Source organism: Juglans microcarpa x Juglans regia, chromosome 5D, assembly GCF_004785595.1.
Source record: "Juglans microcarpa x Juglans regia isolate MS1-56 chromosome 5D, Jm3101_v1.0, whole genome shotgun sequence".
NCBI lineage: Eukaryota > Viridiplantae > Streptophyta > Magnoliopsida > Fagales > Juglandaceae > Juglans > Juglans microcarpa x Juglans regia.
In genome coordinates this window covers 8,146,993-8,170,274 of record NC_054602.1, presented here as the reverse complement: position 1 = coordinate 8,170,274, position 23,282 = coordinate 8,146,993, and the positions used below count along the sequence as shown (strand labels likewise).

At 34.6% G+C, this 23,282-nt stretch overlaps 5 protein-coding genes and 1 non-coding gene across 6 annotated transcripts; 2 read left to right on the top strand and 4 right to left on the bottom strand.

Annotated features, from left to right (window-relative positions):
* Positions 1-842: 842 nt before the first annotated feature.
* LOC121264406 (pentatricopeptide repeat-containing protein At4g21170) lies at positions 843-2,677 on the bottom strand. Its single transcript, XM_041167566.1, has one exon. It carries the CDS (start codon positions 2,569-2,571, stop codon positions 856-858), a length of 1,716 nt encoding a protein of 571 aa, XP_041023500.1. The 5' UTR covers positions 2,572-2,677; the 3' UTR covers positions 843-855.
* Positions 2,678-4,303: 1,626 nt separating this feature from the next.
* Positions 4,304-5,912, bottom strand: LOC121264404 (thiamine thiazole synthase 2, chloroplastic). Its single transcript, XM_041167565.1, has 2 exons — positions 4,779-5,912; positions 4,304-4,659 (listed from the first exon to the last, which is right to left on the bottom strand). The coding sequence occupies exons 1-2, from the start codon at positions 5,679-5,681 to the stop codon at positions 4,492-4,494; spliced, it is 1,071 nt and encodes a 356-aa protein (XP_041023499.1). The 5' UTR covers positions 5,682-5,912; the 3' UTR covers positions 4,304-4,491.
* Positions 5,913-7,105: 1,193 nt separating this feature from the next.
* On the bottom strand, positions 7,106-7,185 carry TRNAL-UAG. The gene has a single exon. It is a non-coding gene; the product is annotated as a tRNA-Leu (tRNA).
* Positions 7,186-9,476: 2,291 nt separating this feature from the next.
* LOC121264403 (probable xyloglucan endotransglucosylase/hydrolase protein 8) lies at positions 9,477-10,987 on the top strand. The gene is made up of 4 exons (XM_041167564.1): positions 9,477-9,796; positions 9,959-10,059; positions 10,154-10,356; positions 10,448-10,987. Exons 1-4 carry the CDS (start codon positions 9,604-9,606, stop codon positions 10,848-10,850), a joined length of 900 nt encoding a protein of 299 aa, XP_041023498.1. The 5' UTR covers positions 9,477-9,603; the 3' UTR covers positions 10,851-10,987.
* Positions 10,988-12,465: 1,478 nt separating this feature from the next.
* Positions 12,466-16,000, top strand: LOC121264402 (cysteine-rich PDZ-binding protein). Its single transcript, XM_041167563.1, has 4 exons — positions 12,466-12,701; positions 12,845-12,962; positions 15,315-15,406; positions 15,616-16,000. Exons 1-4 carry the CDS (start codon positions 12,686-12,688, stop codon positions 15,678-15,680), a joined length of 291 nt encoding a protein of 96 aa, XP_041023497.1. The 5' UTR covers positions 12,466-12,685; the 3' UTR covers positions 15,681-16,000.
* A 1,571-nt stretch (positions 16,001-17,571) lies between these two features.
* On the bottom strand, positions 17,572-18,644 carry LOC121264401 (MYB-like transcription factor ETC3). The gene is made up of 3 exons (XM_041167562.1): positions 18,353-18,644; positions 18,095-18,179; positions 17,572-17,990 (listed from the first exon to the last, which is right to left on the bottom strand). The coding sequence occupies exons 1-3, from the start codon at positions 18,432-18,434 to the stop codon at positions 17,897-17,899; spliced, it is 261 nt and encodes an 86-aa protein (XP_041023496.1). The 5' UTR covers positions 18,435-18,644; the 3' UTR covers positions 17,572-17,896.
* Between the last annotated feature and the right edge of the window lie 4,638 nt (positions 18,645-23,282).

Here is a 23,282-nt window from a genome sequence, read left to right as displayed (position 1 = left end):
TTTCGTTGCAAAAAGTACCATTTTCGGCTAATCGAAGAATAAAAACTATGCCCTCATGTTTGTTCTAATGAAAAATTCTATTTATAAGTTTCATATACCACGTACCATCCTTTTTGTTATTTTTTTAAATTTTTTTTCTCTTACCAAATATGTGTTATATAGATAATGAGTAAAAAAATTTAATTATTTTAAAAAAAATAAAACCAAAAACAATTTTAACAAAATTAAATAAATAAAAGAAATTATTGTGTGTGGTGTATAATACTTATGAATAGCAAAACTCTTGTTCCAATAGGCAACAACTTAAACAACCATATCGGATTCAAGCAATAAGCATTGAGCACATAGTTTGTGTCTCAACTCTCAAAAAATTCATAGACTTAACTCATCTCATAAAATCGGTTCAATAAGAGAGGATTATTCATTGCTTATAAACATATCCAAGACCTTGTCCACAGGCAATATGAGATTATTCTTCAATACCCTCCCTCACGTGCAAGCTAGTATTTTTTTCTAGTCTTTGTCACGGGATAACTAGTGTGGAGTCTCATTCGTTCTGTGACAAGCTCTGATACCATAAAAAAATTCATAGACTTAATTTATTTCATAAAACCGGTTCTACAAAAAAAAATTGTTTATTACTTATAAGTATATCCAAGATTTTGTTGAAATTATTACTCATCACAGAAGATGTTTGCATCTCTCAATTTGAAAGCCGAGAAAGAACCAACACTGTATCGATGGCCTGCAGATCACGCAGCCAAATGTTACAAGACATGGTAAAAGCCAAAATCAATAGTACACCGTCCTATCATCTTGACAAAAACCAGGTTAGCGGTATACCAAAATAATTGGTTATTTAAAACCACGTATCAATCGCTTGTATGCTGCTCGATCAGGTTTAAGCCCCATGTTCAACATTTCATCATGAATTTTCATCGCTTTTCTAAGTTCCTTTGCACGACAAAGTCCACTAATCATAATCGTAAAACTTGCACTGCTCGCCAAATTCATTCTTCTCATGTAATCAAATACCCTGACTGCTGCTTCAATCCTCTTTCCCGAAAAGAGCGCTTTGAGCAGTACATTATAAGTTGCTGCATCCAAACCATTATTCCATCTTTCCATCTTGTCATGCAATGCCATAGCTGAATCAATCCGTCTGCTGGAGCAGTAATGCCCCATCAACAAGCAACAACATAGAGAATCTGGCAATAACCCTTTCTCTAGAGTCAAATTCAACAATTCCTCTGCTTCTCTCCATCTCCCTCTATTACACTGTGATGCTATAAATCTAGACAATTCTGATGCACACGGAGTACTTCCTCTTCTGACAACATCCCTTAACAATTCACAAGCTTCCTCGGACTGATTTTCCTTACAAAGAACATTTACAAATGCGTTATAACTACTATCATTCACTGTAAGACCCCTCTCAGAGATTAAACGATATATTGGAATCGCTTCCTCTAATCTGCCTTCCTTCGACAATGCTCTTAACATACACCCATAAGTAGCATCCTGTAACCCGCTGTTCTCATCACGAGCTCTCCAAAAGAACATCTCCGCCGCATACGTCTTGCCCAAGTCACAAAGCTTCTGAACTACTAAATCATACTCGGATGAAAGAATCTTTGGTAGCAGCTTCTTCTCCACCATAATGCACATTATGTTCTCAATTACTACAGCATTTTCGTATTTACATGCCCCATCGAGAACCGAACTATAAGTACTAAAACCCGGGTCAATTTTCCTATCGCACATCTGATTCAAGATATCAAAAGCGGCTCCAAAATCCCCACTTTTGCCATAAAAATCAACAACAAGATTACAAATCACAGAAGTATAGAGACCTACATCTAACAATCTAACAATTCTCTCAAATTTCCCATTTTTATACAAAATCTGAGCAACCAACGACCACATAGACCGGTCCGGCGACACCCCACAACGAATTACGGCACCATAGCAACACCAAGCCAGTTTAGTCTCATTTTCTCGCAACAAAGAATCAAGCAGAGCACTACAGGCACGAACCGAAGGGGTACACCCACGACCTCTCATTTTCTCGAGCACCTCTAACCCCTCCATGAACAAACCCTTCTGCGAATAACATTCAAGAACTAGGCTTAATAAATTAGACTGAGAATCTCTACCTCTACAAACTCGAAGCAGGCACTGTAAAAGCACTGGTACGGGGTGACACTGAATCAGAGAACCCAAGAGGGGCTTCACGGGTTGAACAAGACCCGACGCGAGTGAAAGCTGGATGATTTGGCAGTGAGACGGGAGGTCTGGTTGAAACCCAAGATTTGTTTTGGCCCAATTGAAGAAGTTGAGAGAGATTTCAGGGCTGGTTTGGGTTTTTTGGATAATTTGGAGGAAGAGAGACGAGGTTAGTTTGGAGGAGAGATTGAGGTTTTGAAGGAGCGGGACCCAATTGCGCCTCTGTAAGAGAAGGGATGAGATTTGGGAGGCGAGCTGGTCTTGTTTGATTTGGGTTCTCCAAGTGAGAGAAGCTGTTGTTGAGGTTGAGAATGGTTTGAGGAGATGACGAGCTTTGGGAAGCATTTGGGTTCTCAGAAAGCAAAACGGATCAGTTCTGGTTCAACGGGAGATCGTAGGTTTAGGAACTGATCTCGGTCGAAGGAAGTCGGGATTTTCCACGAATTATCATTTTCCTTTTTACTCTTTCACCCTAATTTACAAATCATTTTTATTTTTATTTATACCTTAATTTATTCATAGATATCATTTCACACCCTTACAGATGGCCAGTTTTTCATTTATATAAGATTCTAACTTGATTAATTAACGAGGTAAATTGAAACTTGTTATAATTCAATGATTTAAATATCAAAGTATAAAACAAAAAATGAGTTAGACTTCATTTAGTTATACCTATGAGATCAGATGAGATCAAATGAAAGTTAAAATTTAAATAAAACATTGTTAAATATAATTTTTTAATATAATTTTTATTTTAAAATTTGAAAAATTTTAATTATTTACTATTTTTTTTATAAAAGTTTGAGAAAATTATAATGATAAAATTATATAAGATTGTTTGAATTGTGTAACTAAACCAAACTTAAGCTGCGTTTAAATGTTGAACTGAGTTAAGTTAAGTTAAGCTGGGATGATAAAATATTGTTAGAATATTATTTTTTAATATTATTATTATTTTGAAATTTGAAAAAATTGAATTGTTTATTATATTTTATATTAAAATTTAAAAAAATTATAATGATGAATTGAGATAGGTTTAACTTCTGAACGAAGTTATTGTTTGTGAATATGATGACTTTGTCAAAAAAACAAGCACCAAAATACAAAAGCTTTACGACTTTGATTAATTTGGGTTGGCTTTTGATTTCTCAATCCAAACAAGGCTTAAATCCTTCGAGGGTTTAACTTGAGACAAAAATCTATGCTTATTGAACTTCCAGGAATTCAATGAGTTATTAAGCCGTTAACTCGAAATGATAGTCATATTAATTTTGTAACTCAAAATTAATCATCTTAGATATCGTTTAGATGATAAGTTAAGTTGAAATAAATTAATTTTTTATAAATAATAGTAAATTAAGATGATAAAATGAGTTTTATGAGACTGTCTAAAATGAGTTTAGATATGCTTGGATATTAAAGATTTATATGTATTTATGAGAAGTTGAAAAAAATTATAGATTTTACGTGTAAAGAAGTGTTGAGTTAAACAAAATTGTAAATCTCACGTATAAAGAGATTTTGAGTTGTGATGAATTTAATAATTTAAAAATTGAGTATTTGTATCTTAAGACCCAACTTAAAATTAAACTCAATTGAATTTATTTTAGTTCGGTCCAAATTCAAAAAACGAGACCTTAAGCTTTTGAGTTGAATAGTATCATTATCTTATGAACAATGCTACATACAGTCTCTAAATGAGGACTGCATATACAAATCTAATTAATTTTATGTTTAAACTTTTTCAAAATTACAATAATTATAATATTCTTATCAAAATGGTACTTTTTAGGTTTACACATACAATCTTTAAATAAAAGATTCTAAATAAAATTTCTCTTTATCTTATTGTCTCACTAAAAATACTACTAGATATTGTTCGTCCCAACAAGAGGTTAGCACATCGATTGTGAACAAGTAGCTCGAGTTCTATTTACTTTTCAGGTCCTCTTCATTTGTGCCATCAACAAAATTACAATAAATCAATTAACTTTTGTGAGAAACTACTTCGTTGAGATCCAAGAACTACCAAGTGTTTTTTTTGCATCAATAGAAATATTATCTGCAATAAGAATTGTTCATTGGAAATCTCCAAGTCGCTATTTCTTGAAACTCGACTCAACACAAATCAAAGGAAATCTCACCAACCATCAAATATACCCCCATCCAAACAAGCAATCCACACCCAAAATGGCTGGCCCAAGTTTTCATCCACACATTCTTCCATATTTATTCCAAATCAACAAAAACCCGTTACTATATTTACACATCGACAATCTCCCCAGCCTCAGCAGCAGCAAGAACAAGCTCTGGTTGTATGCTACCAAGATCGCCGTAGGTCCCGTCAATTGCATTCGGCTGCCCCAATGCCTTCAATGCCAAGTGCGCAGCCTTCTGCCCCGATATCATCATCGCCCCAAATGTTGGACCCTGCAAAATTACAAGCACTTGCTTAGAGAAACATCATTAACTCAAGTCACACAGTAGAAGTCATATAGTATACAGTACGTTATGAATCTTACAAACTCAAGAGTCCAAAATAAAATTACCATTCTTGGGGCACCATCGATTTCTGCAACTTCCATTCCAGTAACAATCATGCCGGGCACAATCTCCCTGGTGAGCCTAACAATGGCATCTTCGGCAGTGTTCATGTCAAGGGCCTTCATCCCCGGAACGCTATCAATCATTCCGATACTCTTCAGCCTCTTAACACCGGTGGCTCCGAACGGCCCGTCGTGGCCACAGGAGCTCACCACCACCTTAGCCTCCATCACGTTTGGGTCCATGCACGACTGTGTGTCGTGGTTCATCGAAACCAAAGCCCAGTTCGTCACCACGCCCGACACCCTATCTCCCTTCACTATCAAATCCTCAGCGGCCACGGCGTTGAACAACTTTACGTTAGGCCTGGCCAATAGTTTGCTCATGATTGTGGAAGTGAACAAAGCTGCGTGCTTGATCACGACGTAGTTTTCTTGCTCATCGTACTCGATTTCAAGCTCATCGAGGAACCTGTGTGCTGGTTTACGCACAACCATGGCAGAAAAGAGCTGGCCACCGAGCCACGCACCACCACCAGGGCTAACGGATTGTTCAATGATGGCTATACGGATTGAGGGGTTTTTGCTTAGTTCATAAGCGCAGGAGAGGCCAGCTGAGCCAGCGCCGACGACGACAACATCAGTATCGGCGTGAGTGATCATGTCCATCATGTATCGGCGAGTCATTTCGCGAGAGACGATGGATTCCTTGATGGGTTCGAATTTGAAGGAATTGAGATCGTATGGACTGGTTAAGGACATGGAAATGGTGGAGTTTTGTGGGGTAGATTTGATGGGTGTGAAGCGAGATGCGAAGGGTGTGCCATGGAAGGAGGACTTGTGGTAAAAAAAAGATGGTTTTGGGTTTGAAGAGAGTGAAGAAGTGAGGGCGGTGGCCATGGCTGCCATTGAAGTGTTTGATATAGTTCTAGCTGACTAGGGGATATCTTGAGGAAAATGGAGTGAAGGCTGAGCGTGATAAATGTGAGAAGGGTATTTAAGAATTTGGCTTGGCTGGAATGGCGGTGGCGAGGTATGAAAATATCTGAACAAAAAATCTAGAAACTGAGTAGTTGAGGAAGAAGATAGAATTTCAACGGTTCAGAAGGCCCGGACCTTGGATATACCCTCCGATAGTTTTTTTTTTTTTTTTTTCCTCCTTCTTCTTCTTCTTCTTCCAATCAAGCTTGCATATTAATAACTAAGAGATTTAAGTTATAGAACAAGGAGAGTGTTTGCTACTGTCAATAAATACAATACTAGAAGATAAAATACCTACTAATATGCAACCAATTATACTGTTGATTGCGACCATTGTGCCACAGAATGCACAAATTAATTTTGAGATTGATCTATTTTTTTAAAACACCATATTTTATGAGAGGATATGATAAGAGCAATATCTTTAGAGATGATTGAATTCTATCAGACTAATGATAGCTCTTGAATTTCTAAGACTACAATAAGAGAATCACTTTTAATTATGACATCTGGAAAATTTAAATATTTAGCTATATTTATTGTAAGTCTCGTCGCAATTGCTTTTATTACTACTGAATTTGTTGTTCCAATTTCTTCTATGTATATTTCAATTACACTCCCTCCAAAATCACGACCTAACGCAAAGGTGAAAGAAGTAGTCTTGACTGCCGCATCAAAAGAAATGGTTACAGATAGTTTGCATTGCGAGTATTTATTATGAACCAAAAATCATTTATGTGGAAAAAGCGACCTTTTCTTTTGGTCAGAAGAAAAATCTACTAGCTAGGTATAGATTCGGCAGAGCCATGGGGCCAAGCCACCTGCCCAACTTCACTGCCTCACCATCCACGAAATAGGGGCAGTATTTGTCCTCTCGGAGCAGCACTTCCTAGGCCCATTTAGTTTTAAAGCCTCATCCTGGAAGCCGAACATGGAATAGTGGGTCCTTGAACATGGAATGTGCAAGTCTTGCCGCAATCGTTTTCACGTTTTGGGTAATGTTATGTATAATCTATGAATTTTCTTTTAAAAAAATAGGAACAACTATTAGAAAGTAAATTTTTTTATATACTTCTCAGATTTACTTTATTTTTTAAATAAAATATGTAGAGATTGTACACTTGACTTGAGTCTTGATTACATATGCCAAGAAAGATATTTATTCAATCAGTACAAACTGTCTGTCTGTTTCCACAATGGACCCCCAAGTTATATAAAGATGAGTCCTACCTAGATCAATCTCCTGTTCCATATGTGTTGGCCAGCACTAGCAGAACATGTGATAGAGCAACAGAATCCTGGCCCATTGATAATTATTTGAAACAAAATCACATAAAAAGGAAATATAGTCATGACAGCTGTGGGATTTGAACCCACGCCCTTTCGGACCAGAGCCTAAATCTGGCGCCTTAGACCACTCGGCCAAACTGTCTACCACTGTTGTTGCTTAAAACTAGTTAAATTATTTATACACTTTCTTGACTCTCCTCAACCCACAGGACAAAGGAATTGATATATCTATTAACAAAAGTGACGCTGAACCAAATGCTCCATGGAAAATTGAGAGTTTCAGGTTGCACAATTAACTAAGAATTCTTCTTAGTTACTATTTATTATTCTACATTTCATATTTTATAAAAAAAAATTATCATACCGTGTTGAGTGTGAAGATAAATAGTGACTTTTGTATAACGAAACTTATTAATTAATGAATTAAAAAAAAGTTATATTTTGGTAGTAAAACCGGGTGAAGGGCTACACCTCCACCTCCCTTGGAGCCAACATTGTGATCACACTCAACCATCAATAAGTTGTCCCAATAATTCAGTGGGTCCCCTTCATGATCAGGGATACTAAATTACCTCTCATGTGGACCTTTCCCAAATAAATATTCATGTTTAGACATAATTAATCTTTTGCATGTCCATTAGATATTTAAAAGAAAAAAAAAAGTATAGCAGCTGGTTAGAGTATTAGCATTGGTCTATACATATACAAAATCACTTCTTTTATATATCTACTTTACCATTCAAGCAAAATTCTCAAACTGACTTATACATATTTGAGATAAAATAATAAAATATTATTTATTTTATTATTATTAGTTTTTTGTTAAAATAACTTTTTTTTATATATTTTATAATTAGCATCCACTACATACATTTGACATTAATAATACAAATGCAATTGTAAAAAATATAATATATTATAACAATAAAATGAATGTACAAGTGAAGATTTATTGTGTTGTTGAATGATAGAGAAAATAAAAGGATTGTGAGAGAGAGTGTGAAGGGAGATAAATAATGATTAAAATATGATTTGTACGGTGAATAGTAGTTATCCAAATTTAAATAAGTACTGTTCATAAATAACTAAATATTTGAATATACATAAATCAATTTAAAGAATTTTAGAATCATATTATATAAATATAACTTTATATATATATAGATCAATACTAATGCTCTTTTAACTACTAGCAAGATCTGAGTTTATGAGGACAGGAAACGACATTGCAGCATATCCCAACCCTTTCTTGGGATATTGAAATCTGCATGTTGGTCATGTTTATTTCCAAGAAAGCAAAGTCAGTGATTCTCTATCATTTTTTCAGGTAAATATATTTCCATATTAAATTAATTAATAGAACAGTTTTAAATTAGGGTACTAAACCCAAAGTCATCTTTTTTAACTTTTGACCAAATCTAATGTAATTATCAAACAGACACAGCCCATGGCTCTTACAAACCGCCAAATCTAGTTGTCAAATCCAAGAACTTTCTTTGTTATTTTGAATGACCAATCAAAATCACTCACGCGCTTGATCGCAACACATGGACCCCACCCTCCATCTTAATTCTGCCAAAAATCCATTGGAGGGCAGCCTGGCTTCCCTCACTCCCAGCTTTTTTTTTTCCTTTAAAATTCATTTTATCTGAAATTTCCCCTCATCAATCATCCATTTTTCAATTCCTAAATTGCCCATGTCGGCTCATTTTTATCTGTTCTCTTCTGCCTCAGGCCTACTTTTATTTTTGAAATAAATTGAGATAAAAATTAAAAATTATATAAAATATTATTATAAAATATTTTTTAATATTATTTTTATTTTAAGATTTAAAAAAATTAAATTTTTTATTTTATTTTGTATTAAAATTTAAAAAAATTACATAATGATATAAAATAATAAGAAAAATTTTATAAAAGCGAATGAAGCTCTTTCTTTTTCACGGCGATGTCGGTATTTTTGTCGTTGAAAAGTTCAATTTTCTTAGTATTTTGATAATGCAGTTTGGTTATGTTGTTTCTGTATCTTCGCCAAAAGCTTAGGACTTTTTTGTTTTCAGAAAATATCTCATCTCATCTCACTTAATCATTATAATTTTTTCAATTTTTAATACAAAATAAAATAAATAATTTAACTTTTTCAAATTTCAAAACAAAAATAATATTAAAACATATATTCTAACAATATTTTACTCAACTTTTTAACTTTAATCTTATCTCATTTCATCTCATTTCCAAAAAACAAGCCCTTAATCTCCATTCATATGTCTAGTCCGCTAATTAAAACAACAATTGTATAAAAACGATAGAAAATGAAACAAAATGGATTCTGATTAATGTTTTAGCAGTACTCGATAGTCCATGAATTTAACATTTACAGTCTATACTTAAGATGGGCAAAATTGTATATATGTAACAGCTAAATAATTAACCGGGTCAAATCAGTCCCATTAGCCATGTGAAGAAATATACTTTTCAAATATTGATCATTTAATGCACATCTCCTTCTCAGAGATCCAGCAGACAAGCCTCGTCTTCCTCAAAGGTCTCCCACCCGAAAATGGAGAGAAGTGTCTCTCCAATGCCCACTCTTCTTTTCATTGCAGCTTTCATGGCTGCCTCTTGCTATCCTTTAGAAGCAGCCGATTCTAAAGGGTCTTTTGAAGATAATTTCAATATAATGTGGTCTGAGGACCATTTTACGACCTCCTCGGATGGGCAGATCTGGTATCTCTCATTGGACAAAGAAACAGGTAAACAAATACACAAGACTTGTTAGTTCGAGACAGACAGAGATCAACATGAGGGAGATTGTTGTCGAATTCATATTCTATTTTCATTGCTTTTGTTTGAAGATACTCTATCTTAATGATCATAATCGCAGTCTTGTCTGCATCATGTTTGACGTTGAATAGGTTGTGGGTTTCAAACAAGGCAAAGATATAGATTTGGGTGGTTTAGCATGAAACTCAAGCTTGTCGGAGGTGACTCTGCCGGCGTAGTCACAGCTTACTATGTAAGTCTCTTTGACGATTCTAAACTCCTTTGTGTATTTAATGCAAAAGAGTAATAGCTAAGATCATAAGTGACCAAAAAAAAAAATGTTGTAGATGTGCACGGAAAATGGGGCAGGGCCAACGAGAGACGAGTTAGATATTGAGTTCTTAGGGAATAGGACCGGGCAGCCCTATCTAATCCAGACAAACGTGTACAAAAATGGAACTGGGAACCGAGAGATGAGGCACATGCTTTGGTTCGATCCCACCGAGGAATTCCACAGCTATTCCATTCTCTGGAACAATCACCAGATTGTGTAAGTTTCTCTCTACTTACTATAAATTAGACTCTTTAGTCTTTACTTTCTTTGATCGATTCCTTGATTATGAAAAGTATGCAAAAAACAGGTTTTTTGTGGATAGAGTTCCGATAAGGGTGTTCAAGAACAATGGGGAAGAAAATGATTTCTTCCCGAACGAGAAGCCAATGTACATGTTTTCGAGCATTTGGAACGCCGACGACTGGGCAACAAGAGGTGGGCTGGAGAAGACGGAGTGGAAGAATGCCCCGTTTGTGTCCTCCTACAAGGACTTTAGCGTCGAGGCTTGCCAATGGGAGGATCCTTACCCTCCATGCGTATCAACCACCACTGAAAATTGGTGGGATCAATACGAGGCCTGGCATCTCTCGGATTCCCAGAAAATGGACTATGCTTGGGTGCAGAGAAACCTTGTTATTTATGACTATTGCAAGGACTTTGATCGGTTCCCAAAACTGCCAGGGGAGTGTTCTTTGAGTCCATGGGATTGACGAGCATTCAGTGATACAGAGTTTTTTTTTTTTTTTTTTCAGTCTTCAATTTGGATGGGTATAAGATGCATTTTTTGTTCTGTTTATTGTATCTGAACATTAGATTCCTATCTAATTCAATTGATTATTTATTATAATTTATAAGTTGGATCATCTGTTGTAATTGTTCTCACATGCCGTTCCACTGAGCTGAATCTGAGTTAAAAAAGTGAATTTCTACTGAGAAAAAAAAGGAGTTGAAATTAAGGATGCCAGAGTACCGGATGGGGAGCTCTTATAAATGGTATACCGTATTGTTTATCATATTGCAGAGACCTGTATTGCCGATCTGACCAATTTGTACATAGCTATAGTAATATAATTGTAACCATCCGATCAATTTGGTCCATAAAATTTTAAATGAGCTTAAATTCAAATCGCTTATTAAACTTAATTTAAATCTAATAAAATTATTCATATTGCATCTCTAATAATACTAAATTACAATAATTATATAGATTATCTCGAGGCAGGATTCGGGCGCCATATCTAATCATTTTTGTTGGTCCAAAATAAAATTGTCATTCCTACCTCATTATACCAACCATCCCAAAGATAAGGCGACTCGGCTATGTCCACCCCCTGGGCCCTTGCAATGTCTCGAAAAAAAAAAGTCGCCTTTATAAGAACAAATATAAACACTATAAATGAAGTTTTATTTTTAAATTACAGTGAGTTGAGATGAAAGTATTATAAAATTAAAATTTTTTTAAAATATAATTTTTTAATATTAATTTGTTTTGAAATTTAAAAAAGTTAAATTATTTGTTATATTTGTTTAAAAAAGTTTTAATGATTAGATGAGATGAGTTGAGATGATTTCTGAAAACAAATGAGGCCGTGTGAAAAGTTCCATAAATAATTTTTAAATAAAATTTTTAAACTTTGCAAAATTGAGACTTAAGACAAAATTTAAAATGGTTCCTCAATTTAAAGTATTATATTACATATGAAATATTAAAAACTTTAATTAAAACTTTAAATAAAGCCTGTTCTTATTTTAAAAAATAAATAACTTTTAATATAATAATTTATATTTCATTATATTATTAATGAAAAAAAAAAACCATATTTTAAGTTTTGCCTTAGGCATCTATTTACATTGGCTGCTACTGCCAAGATGTCGTATTTTAAATAATTCTTTATTTAAATGAATGACTTATGAATTGATTTAAAATGTATTACATTAATCGGCATAACTAAGGATAAAGATGTTTTCGTTGTACTGCAATTCTGATTATTTGGCCGAATTGGATCATCCGATTTGAAGAGAGAACATTTAAGTATACATATGGAGACAACAATATTAAAAAAATCCTATGCAAGCATCGTTAAATGTTTGAATAACTATGTCTATTTCATTTGAAATTAGAGTATTCAATTCGTTCATGCAATTAAGGAGGATCCTGCTTATTGCTGCTATTCATCAAATATTAATATTAACGGCCGTGACATGCTCTCGATTCCACGAAGGTCTCATGAGCTACCACCGACTCGAGGACTCGATCAATGGCCGTGATTTGCCCTTCTAAAATCACCGCTCTAGTAATGAATATTGATTCATAATACACCGCATCACAACCCTTACTCTGGGCAAAGGCGAAAACGGGAATTTGGCAATGTCAATAGGGCAATAGGGTCAATCTGCCATCATTCTGGGCCTTCATACTTTATTATATAAATACATCAACGCGCTCGTACGAAGTAGAGGCCCAATCTGGAACGGTTTCTGATTAGGGCTTTGATTTTTCTACTTACAGAGAAGGGGGAAATTGAGAGAGCCACAGAGGACAGCAATGGTGTGCGACAAGTGTAAGCGTTTTCTGATTTTCCCTGGCGGTTTATCTCCATAGGATCAATCACGCTGCTTTAGATGTAGCGTTTTGATATTCCAAGTCTTTTACTTTCTCGAAAAAATTTGTTTATCTGTTTTGTTGTTTGGTGGGGGAGTGCAGGTGAGAAGAAGCTATCGAAGGTGATAGTTCCGGACAAATGGAAAGAAGGGGCGAGCAACACCACCGAAGGCGGTGGCCGCAAGATCAACGAGAACAAGCTCCTCTCCAAAAAGAACAGGTTCTTCACTTCTCTCTCGTGATACTTTCAAATTTTAATTATTTTTCCGAATATGCTCTTTTTTATATTATGATTTCTTGGTTTCAATGATATTTTCTTGATCTGTTGAATATTTTGCTTCTTTTGGCTACGCTTTGTGATATAAAAAAATGGACTATATAGGCCGTGGTTGTTCATGATAGTTTTATGAAAATTCGGGTTCATTAAGATAGATTTGGTGCGAAACAGGTAATTAAAATATGCTATCTGTGCTCCATTGCGTTTAAATCCATCTAATCAAGTCGCAAGTCGTTATTCGCCTCTAGTTCACATTATGAATAGTTGGATACATATTTTTCCCCCACACTGGTTTTTATTGCATGCAAGAATGCCGGTTTTCTGCCTTAGTATGCGGGATTTTGATTGTATCATGATCAGCAACAGAATTTAGATTGTTGTGCAGACTTCATTTAGCTAATCCTGTTGTAGCATTTGAGAGACGGAGGGAATAGGGTTCCCCAGGGGCTTTGCAAGAATTTCTGTACTAAGTTGTTAGCCTCTTGGCTCCCAATGATGGGAGAATCACAGACTAGACAATGTGTTTTTTAGGTACTGTGGTAGTATTGTTACTAGACTGGTTTATTACTCCACAATAAGCCTAAGAATCTGAGTAAGCTAGCAAGACAGTTATTGATCTTGTGACTGGAACTTTAGCTTGTCCAACGAGAAATTTTTATACCATTGAACCATTATGTTGTGACCAACGTTTGTATATGTTAGAGTTTGTGTGCTTCTATTCGGTTCTGTGGGTCTGTTAATCGTTATGCTTTTCTTTCCTGGGTTCAAAACACCGCATTGACATTATTGGGACCATCGAACCGAGAGAATTTCCCTTTGAATTACCTGAAGTGCACTTGCGGGAAACTACTTGCCAATAGCATGTGCAACTCCAGGTGTAGTCGGGACTTTGTTCCTAGATACTTGGTGCCAATAAAATAGTATGTTTTTCTTTCCTACCATGTGAAAATAATGGTGGTGCTACCAAGGTTTTTAATTCTTCAGCTTCTCTCCCCTGCTATGTCATACTCATGAAAGGACTTTTTGATTCTATGGTTTCAATTGTCCAATGGTTGGCTGTGGATGCATGTTCAATTTATTGGATGGGTTGCTATCACTGAGTAAACTTTGAGAAAATATCACATTTTGCTCTTTATCAAATGATTTTGTCTTGTTTACTAAGGCTAATGCTTATAGGTCTTGCTTCTAGTGTTTAATAAGTCAAGGATATGCACACATGATATGACGGATTTGTGGGCTGTGACACTAGAATGAATGGGATAGAGAATGGGAAAATTCTCACTAAAGCTACATCACAAAAATAAAATTATTCATATGACATAGCACCAATGAGGGTGAGTATTCATATGACATAGCTTCAATGAGTGCTAGTATTCATATCACATAGCTCCAATCGGAAAAATTATCTCCATCCATTTGCATATCTTGTGTTGAGGGTTAGAGGATTTGTCCTTTTTTTTTTTTAGAAGTTTTGAAAAAATTATGAAAAAAAAGGCTCCAATGAGTTTTTTTTTTTTTAAGTAAACAATAGTATTAATAAAGGATAGGCAAAGCCAAGTACACAAGATGATATACAAGGGAAAGCCTATCTAGGTCGTAATAGAGGAAACAAGAAAATAATGAAAATTTAGGCCATTAAAATCTACAGCTAGAGCCCAAAGAAATAAGGTACGGAAAAATAAAGATCTAAGCTCCTCTAGTGTCCGCTCCTTATCTTCGAAAGTCCGCTCATTACATTCATGCCATATGCACCAAAAAAGGTCCAATGAGTTATAAGGTAATTGATAAGGTTGCGTAATAAAATTTGTAAGGAATGATGATATAATGTACTGAATCTGTTTGTCTTAGTTTCCTGTTTTCTAGAGTTTAGTAGGTATTTCCTTTGTATACATCCAGTGTACTTGGGCTGTGCCTTTTTTTGATAATAAAATTCTTATAAATTATAAAAAAAAAAAAGGTTGCATAATTTCACATAAATATGTGTGGTTATAGATTGAAGTTCTTGTGTCAATGAGTATGGCCTTAGATAGACCTCAGTGAGCTTGGGTGGTGCTGAATGACGTGGAAAGATTCATAAACCACAAATAGTTAGGATCAAGATTATTTGAATTAGGTTATAGCTTAAGCTTTCGTGTTTCGATCACACTAGTTTCTGACTTCTTTATCATGCAGAATATCCATCGAATGAATGTCAGGTGTACAGCAGACATCTTTTTATTTTTTTTGAGCAGTACTGAAGGATTTGAACTTTCATAACCTAACCTGAATTCTTCTTCTTAATTTTTTCTCTGGCAGGTGGACTCCATATGGAAAAACCAAATGCATCATTTGTAAGCAGCAAGTACACCAAGACGGGAAGTACTGTCACACTTGTGCTTATACCAAAGGTACTGCTATTTGACATTGCTGATCTTTTGGCGATTGTAATATTGGGAACTTGGAATGCCTTATATTCTTCTCTCAATTTGCGAACCGATTGTGCTAGAAAAATCCCATTTCACCAAGTTTGGTGCAGTGAATTTTTACCTATAAAAAAAAATAATATATATTGGGAACTTGGTGCTAATGAACTTCTGAAACGTCTTCTGTTGTGCAGGAGTGTGTGCCATGTGCGGTAAGCAAGTACTTGACACCAAGTCGTACAAACAAAGCAATGTATGAGGCGAACCACATATCTGTTGGTGTTATCTTATCTGGTAAATGCGATAACTCGAAACAGCATTGTGTTTGTCACATGATTGGTGCCTGAGATTAAGCGACAACTCACTCGAATCGTATTTTAGTGCTGTAAAAGTTCAATAATTGTAACATGGGTACTTGGTAGTAATGCACGATGAACAATTTATTTTATAATTTGTCGCATTGCGCTTATACTTTTAAGATGGATTTTAATGGTGTCTCTATGTAAATTTATGTTTTTTAAAGGCCAACTTCTGGCTGTATATATTAGATACAAGCATCAAAACGCATTTTGAGTTTTACCTTTTATCTGTTTTCTTTGGTAATTTACTCGTCCAGCTATAATTTCTACTTGATTTATGCCTTAATTTCCTGCCAAGTAACATGAAGGCAACTGCGAGATACTTTTAGCCGAATTATGCAAAAGCTGTGATATCAACTTGGTATAGATACTGAAGTACGCGGTATTTACTACTTTTCGAGACTTCTGAAATTGGAATTGCATGTCATCTGACTACCGACATATTTAGCTAATTTTTGGAATGATTATAAGCTCTGATAGCACTTTCGAGAAGAAGGAAAGAGAAATCTTGTTTAGAATTTCATTTTAAAATAAAGGGTAGTTCTACAAAAATAACTATATATTAAGTTGCGTTTGGATGTTGAACTGAGTTGAGTTGAGATGATAAAATATTGTTAGAATTATTATTATTTTGAGATTTGAAAAAGTTGAATTATTTATTATATTTTGTATCAGAATTTGAAAAAGGTGTAATGATGAGTTGAGATGATTGTAAGTTCCAAACGTATCGTAAGTCTCGTTTGAATTCAAAATCTACCTTAACTCATCTTATCTCATCATTATAATTTTCTTAAATTTTTACATAAAATATAATAAACAATTTAACATTTTCAAATTTCAAAATAATTTTTTTAAATTTTCACATAAAATATAATAAACAGTTTAATTTTAATACTATTATTCATAAATTATCTCAACTCATCTCTGGATTCAAATAACTTCTAGAGTATTATTGTTTGTAAAAATGCCTTAAAGATTGAAAACAAAGTTGTCTCTATTATTTCTCAGAGGGAATTTTTGAAACCATATCAAATAATTTTGGATTGTCATTTGTAATAAAGCAAGTAATATTTCTTCCTTTTTTTTTTTTTTTAAGATTAAGTAATATTTCAAATATCCTTATGGGAAATGATAGGGATGATTATTACATATGTTTTTGTACGGTAGTGTCACAAAAGTGGCTTGTCTAATGGATCGCCGAGTCCGGTTAAATTGATTGAGTAGGTGTAACATGAAAATAATGAACTCTACAAATACAAATCTCAATCATAATCTTGAAAGTAAATTAGAAGAATGTAGCAAAGAAAAGTCGAGTGGGATGGATGGATCTCTATTTTAATATATACAATGAATTATCGTGCAATCGATCGTGTATGCAAGGCTTCATCGGTAAAGTCTACCCCAGACCGAGAGATTAGTTTTTTTTTTTTAATTAATATCTCATCTCATTTCATTAACAATAAAATAGTGAATCATTCTCTGTAAAAACCATGCACATGCACATGGTAGGCAGGAGACGATCCACCCAAATGCTCAGCTATCGTTAATGTTGTACACGTGGTGTTAATTTTGTGGACATGGTAATTTATCTTAGTACATGACCTACATCCCATCCCAATCTTATAAGTTTCTCTTTTGAAAACTAAGAGCTAGGATAAGCATGAGAGTAAAGTTTGGATAAGGTTTCGGATTAAAGAAATGTAAAACCAGGGTGGATTAGAGTTTGTTAGACAGATGAGACAAAGTAAAAGGAAAAAAATAAAAATAAAAAGAGAAGACAACACATGAATATCCAGTTTTGTACGCATTAATTTTCATATATAATATAGCACCTTATTTTTGTACATAAACAAGAAGAGCACAGGGATGTCTTGTACACACGATGGGGAAATAATCACAATACAAGGCTAAGGCTGAAATATTCCGAAGCGTCAATCACCGTGGCCGGCCACGTGGTGGTATATATGTTGATTGTTCGACGGCAATTCCTGCCCAGATTTTGCACAAAGGGGATGGAATGAATCCCTTAATTGGCCGGGAGTTCTCTCCTCAAATATGTTAAACCCAATTAATTAATATGCTTTGGTTGGAGAAAAGCGCCAACCTATTTGATCTGCTATTTCATTTCGCTTGTTGAATATCTAGAAGTCCAGTACTTCTCAATTTCCTCAGCTGTTCTTCCTGGGATCCTTCCGGCAATCAGAGACCACCTGGTCATCATCAAGTCAAATAGAATTCAGATTTTGAAAGCTCCTAAGACTAGAATTTTTAATAAATAGCTGCGTAAATATAAGAACGAGAGCTAAAGATCAACCTTTCTCCAACCAGATTGAACATCCTTATGATAAGCATTTCCTCGTCTTCGGAGAACTCTAGCTTGGATGCTTCACTTGTTTCCTCTGGAATAAAGAAACCCATGAAAGATCATTCAGGGAAACCTATTAGGAACTACCCTACTCTAAGGACATGCAAGGGAAATATATATAGAGCCACAAGAGCGACAGTATATGCGACAGAATTCACAAATAAAGGCGAGAGAACTCATTAATATATTATATGGACAAAGGGGTACCTGATCTAGAGTCGGCGAAAGTATCATTGGAAGGGGTTTCATTCCTAACCCCATTGGAAGAAGAGTTTTGAGAGTCAGCCATGAGGCACAAATTTCTGGAAAATGAAATGGAGCCAGCAAAGCCAATGGGGAGCTGCTTTGTTTGTGAGGTTAACGGAGATGCTTCGTGTTAAGATATTAATAATAGGGAGCACAAAGAATGGTAGTTGAATAATGGGAACAGGCATTCGGCAGAGTCTTAACAAAGTTGATAGGTAGCTGCAATATTATTGCTTATTAGTCACAAGGAAATTTCATGTCTGGCATGCACATCTATAGATATATATATATACATATATGTACATATATGCATTTAACAGGACATGATTGTGCTCAACTTTGTCACGTTCATTGACGCCTGTACGTTGAATGGAAATATTTAATTTTTTGCCCTTAATTTTCTAACCCATGAGAATCCATGTACTGTTCCACACAATATTTATGGAACTTTTTTTATATATTTATATCCACCGAATAAATTTAGAAATATTTATTTCTCTGTTCGGCCCATGGCCAGCATGCATGCAGCTGGCCTGTGTTCCATGCATGTTAATTCACCCTTCCCTTCCATCGTTTTCCCGAACTCTCCTGTTGTTTAGATAAACAGTGCAAGCCAACCCACAACACACACATAGAGAGAGAGAGAGAGAGAGAGTGAGTGATTGCCACGTTGGAGTACTAATAGTGATCACAGAAACGTACGTACGTTTTGATTTGGGATATCATGTCGTGTTGTTATCTACGATCTTCGACGAAATGACTCGTGTGGATCAGAAAGATTCTGAGGATGCATGATGCTAGAGAACAAAAAACAGCGTAAGAGTCGGAGTCAGAGTCAGAGTCAGTGTAGCAACGCTCTCGGATCACGACGTTTTACCAATGCATCACTGCGGCTCCAATCCAGAAATTGTGAGGCCCTAATTTAATTGTGTATGCAAAAAATTAGCAAATCATTAAAAAATCGGAGGGCCATCAGATATTTTGGATGCCATGCCAATCAAATAAAATGTCGCAATAGCATCGGAGGATAAAATTAATGATTTTGATTACGTCATTGGAGAAAGGATCAAAACATTTCTTTGGGATATAATTATTTCGTCAAGTACTTTCCATGCACCACTCTATATTTATCATCTTATCATAAGATCATGTCGTATATTAAAACCTCGCAATATGTTAAAAATATTAATGATATATCATCCTATCAAACTCGCGATATGTAAATTAAAAATATTATATGATAATTAATTTAATTAAAGGCTTTAAAGCTATTTAAAATAATTTGGACGTGTGTGGTAGCATGTCTTTATCAATGGTATGGTCTAGCCGTGATGGGACCCTAGCCATACAATATTCTAACGTCAATTTTGGAGGAAAGAATACCATAATTATGGTGTAGCATGGCTTCTCTGTATTCTCATGGTATGGTTAATTTACACAATATGTTAGATATATTTTATAAGAAAAAAATAACTTTATAATATAACATATCATATGATCAAGTCACGTCAATTTATAAATTTATTTTTATAAAATTCTTATGTGACTAGTATATATAATATATATATATATATATATATTTATATAAGTATTATGGTTCTACCTACCTGCTGTCAATTTTTTCCGTTAGTATATTATTAGATATATCTTCAATATTGTGACAGTGAACTTGATCAATATTTGCCAAACCTAAAAACACAAGATTAATGTTGGTTGTGCATGTTAGACTATCAGAATCTTCATCAGCATCTTCAGCCGAAAATTCAGGAGCATGTGCACCAATTATTAACGCTTTCTAGTTAGCTTAACTTTCTCCTACAAACGTGTACTTGATTGTTTCCTTATTTTGCTCATGTTTGTTTCCTTGTTATACTCTTGACAGTTCGATTCTACGGCTATAAATATAATAGAAAACTACACGGCTGAAGCATGTTAGCCAAACCAAAATATATCTTGTGTATTTATCTTCTCGGTTGAATTCTTAAGATCTTATGAACATATATATATATAGCTTGTTGTAATGCATTAGAATGTAAAACATCTATTTTTATGAAATAGTAGATCCAACATATTATATCTAGCCACTTCAATTTGTGAACTTAATTTTGTGAGATCTATTTGTAAACCTAATAGGACTCTTTTCGTAATAGATGTTTTCTCTCTCAAATCAATTCTTTCTTGCTTCTCCTTTCTTAAAAGTCCGAAAATACAATTATATCTGAGAGGAGCCTCTACCCTCCCTACCCGTCCCTCTCATTCCCATGTTCTTTTGTCTATAATTTAAAGTGACCGCATTTTTTTTCCTCTCAAAGTCAGAAAGTTTCGATCTATTACTTTCAAGCAACTAATGCACACCACAACACTCCCTGGTCGTAGATCTTCTAGGTGAGCTCAAAATCTCTTCATATCACTAGTGTGTGGGGCTTGCAAATGGTCAAGTGGGTTGTGAGTGCCATATAATGCTGCAAAACCACAAGGATTTAGGACTCTTTTGGAGAATGAGATGAGATGAGAATTTTGTAAATAATAGTAAGATAGTTTGTGAATAGTAGTGAGATATATAGTTTGAATTGAATATTTTTTGAGTTTTGAAAAATGAGAGAGAAAAAGTTAAATAAAAAATATTATAAAGTAAAATATTGTTAGAATATCGTTTTATAATATTATTTTTATTTGGGATTTGAAAAAGTTGAATTGTTTTTTATTTTTGTTTGAAAGATTAAGAAAATTGTAAGGAAAAAGCTAGGGATCCCGCTCCCTTTTTTTATTTATTTTTTTTTAACTTAAGGATTAAGAAAATATTGTTTAATAATATTATGATTTTTTTCTTTTTTTAAAAATATTTAAAAGCATTACAAAAATGATGTGATAAAAAAACAAAAAAACAAAAAACTTTGAATTGGCCTAGCAGGAGCCCCTAGCGGTGGGTGTAGAACCACTCAAATTGTAATGATTAGTTTGAAAAAGTTGTAATGATTAGTTTGAAAATGTTTGTATTTGAATTATATTTGGGAAGGAGATGTGATGACATGAGAATTTTGGGATGAGATATATTTCCACAAGAAATTATCGATATCCACTAAGATAAAAAGTCGTGAATTCTAGTGCTTGTTGTGAATGATAAGAAGAAAAAGTAAAGGAAAAAACAAAATCAACCATACAAGAACATAAGATTTACGTAGTTTGACAACGTGCCTATATCCATGGAGCTGCAGATGATTTTATTCTCTTGAAAGTTAAATACAATGTACAACAATACAATATGCTATTACAACATTACGATATATATATAATATGCGGCGAAATCCTAATTAGGATAATTAGCATGTAAACATTAATTAGTGGTCGGGTCGAACCGATTCAAGAGCTAAACTTGTAACAACTCGATCCAATAATAATAGGAATCTAATAAGGATAATTATTATATTGGGCCTAATTATGTTTAATGGATCATTTTGAAATAGCCCACAGGCTATTAATTTATCGAGGTTATTAAATTTTTTAATATTTATAGATCAAGTGGACCTATGTTTAATTCATATTGGGGCTAAGAATTTATTTAAAACTAAAAAATATTTATTAGACTAGTTTGGCTCATTTTGAAATTTAAGATTGACCCAATTGGGTTGATGATTATTTACCACTGTTTTATAAAGTGGAAATAGAGTAAAACACATTGAGGAAATATTGTATTATCTTATTTTCTTATACACAATAATACAAATATATATATATAAGTGTAATCTCATAATTGTTGGAGAAAATATGTTAGTATAAAATGCTAATGATAACGCAAGCTGGATGCATTATTAGTGGAGCTAGCTGGGGGCTTGATTTGTGGAAGTTATTGCTTGCTCATGAGTTGGTAATCCTTTGACCGAAGCATTTAATGTAGAGGGCATGCTGGCATGATGCATGGGATCAAATTGTGCATTATCAAGCCCCCGCAAATTTAACGGGGAGGAAGCAACAGTGAGCTTGGAAAGGAGAGTGGCAAACTTCGATGCAACTAGGGGCTTGGAGAGGACATCTGCAAGTTTATCTTTGCTAGAAATAAAGTGAACTTGAAGCTGTCTGAGGCTAACTCGTTCAAGTATGAAATGAAAATCAATAACCATGAGCTTGTTACGAGAATGAAAAATGGGGTTGACTTAGAGATATGTAGCACCAAGATTATCATACCATAATATGAGAGGTAATTGAGGCGAATAAAGTTCTCGAAGAAGATCTTAAAACCATATTAATTCAACCGTTGAGTGGGCTAAGGCTTTGTACTCAACCTCAGTGCTGGACCGGGCAACTGTTTGTTGCTTGCGAGAGCTCCATGAAATTAAATTATTTCCATAGAAAATTAGATAGCCACTTGTAGAACGACGATCATGGAGGCAACCGGCCCAATCCGCATCTGAGTAGGCCTGGAGAAGATTAGTAGAATTGGATGTTATACGAAGACCATGCATGAATGGAATGTGGCCTTAAGATAATGAAGGATACGTTAGACAGCTGTTCAATGGTTGACAGTGGACAATGCATGTATTGGCACACACGGTTGATTGCAAAAGAGAGATCGGGCCTAATGCGCAAGACATATTGGAAGGCACCCATTGTACTATGATAGAGAGTAGAGTCATGGAATCTTGGAAGCCATCACCAACAAACAGGGTAAGGGTGTGAAATGGAGGCATTCGTGTGGCTACGGGTTTGGCATTAGACATTTGTTTAGTGAAGGAGGTCCAAGATATATTTATGTTGAGAAAGGAATATGCTATTAGAATCAAAGTTAGCTTCAACCCCTAGAAAATAATGTAGTTAGCCAAGATCTTTGATGGGAAAACTATACCGAAGGTGTTGCAAGAGAGAGTCAACTGCATGAGATCATGAGAAGCCAGTA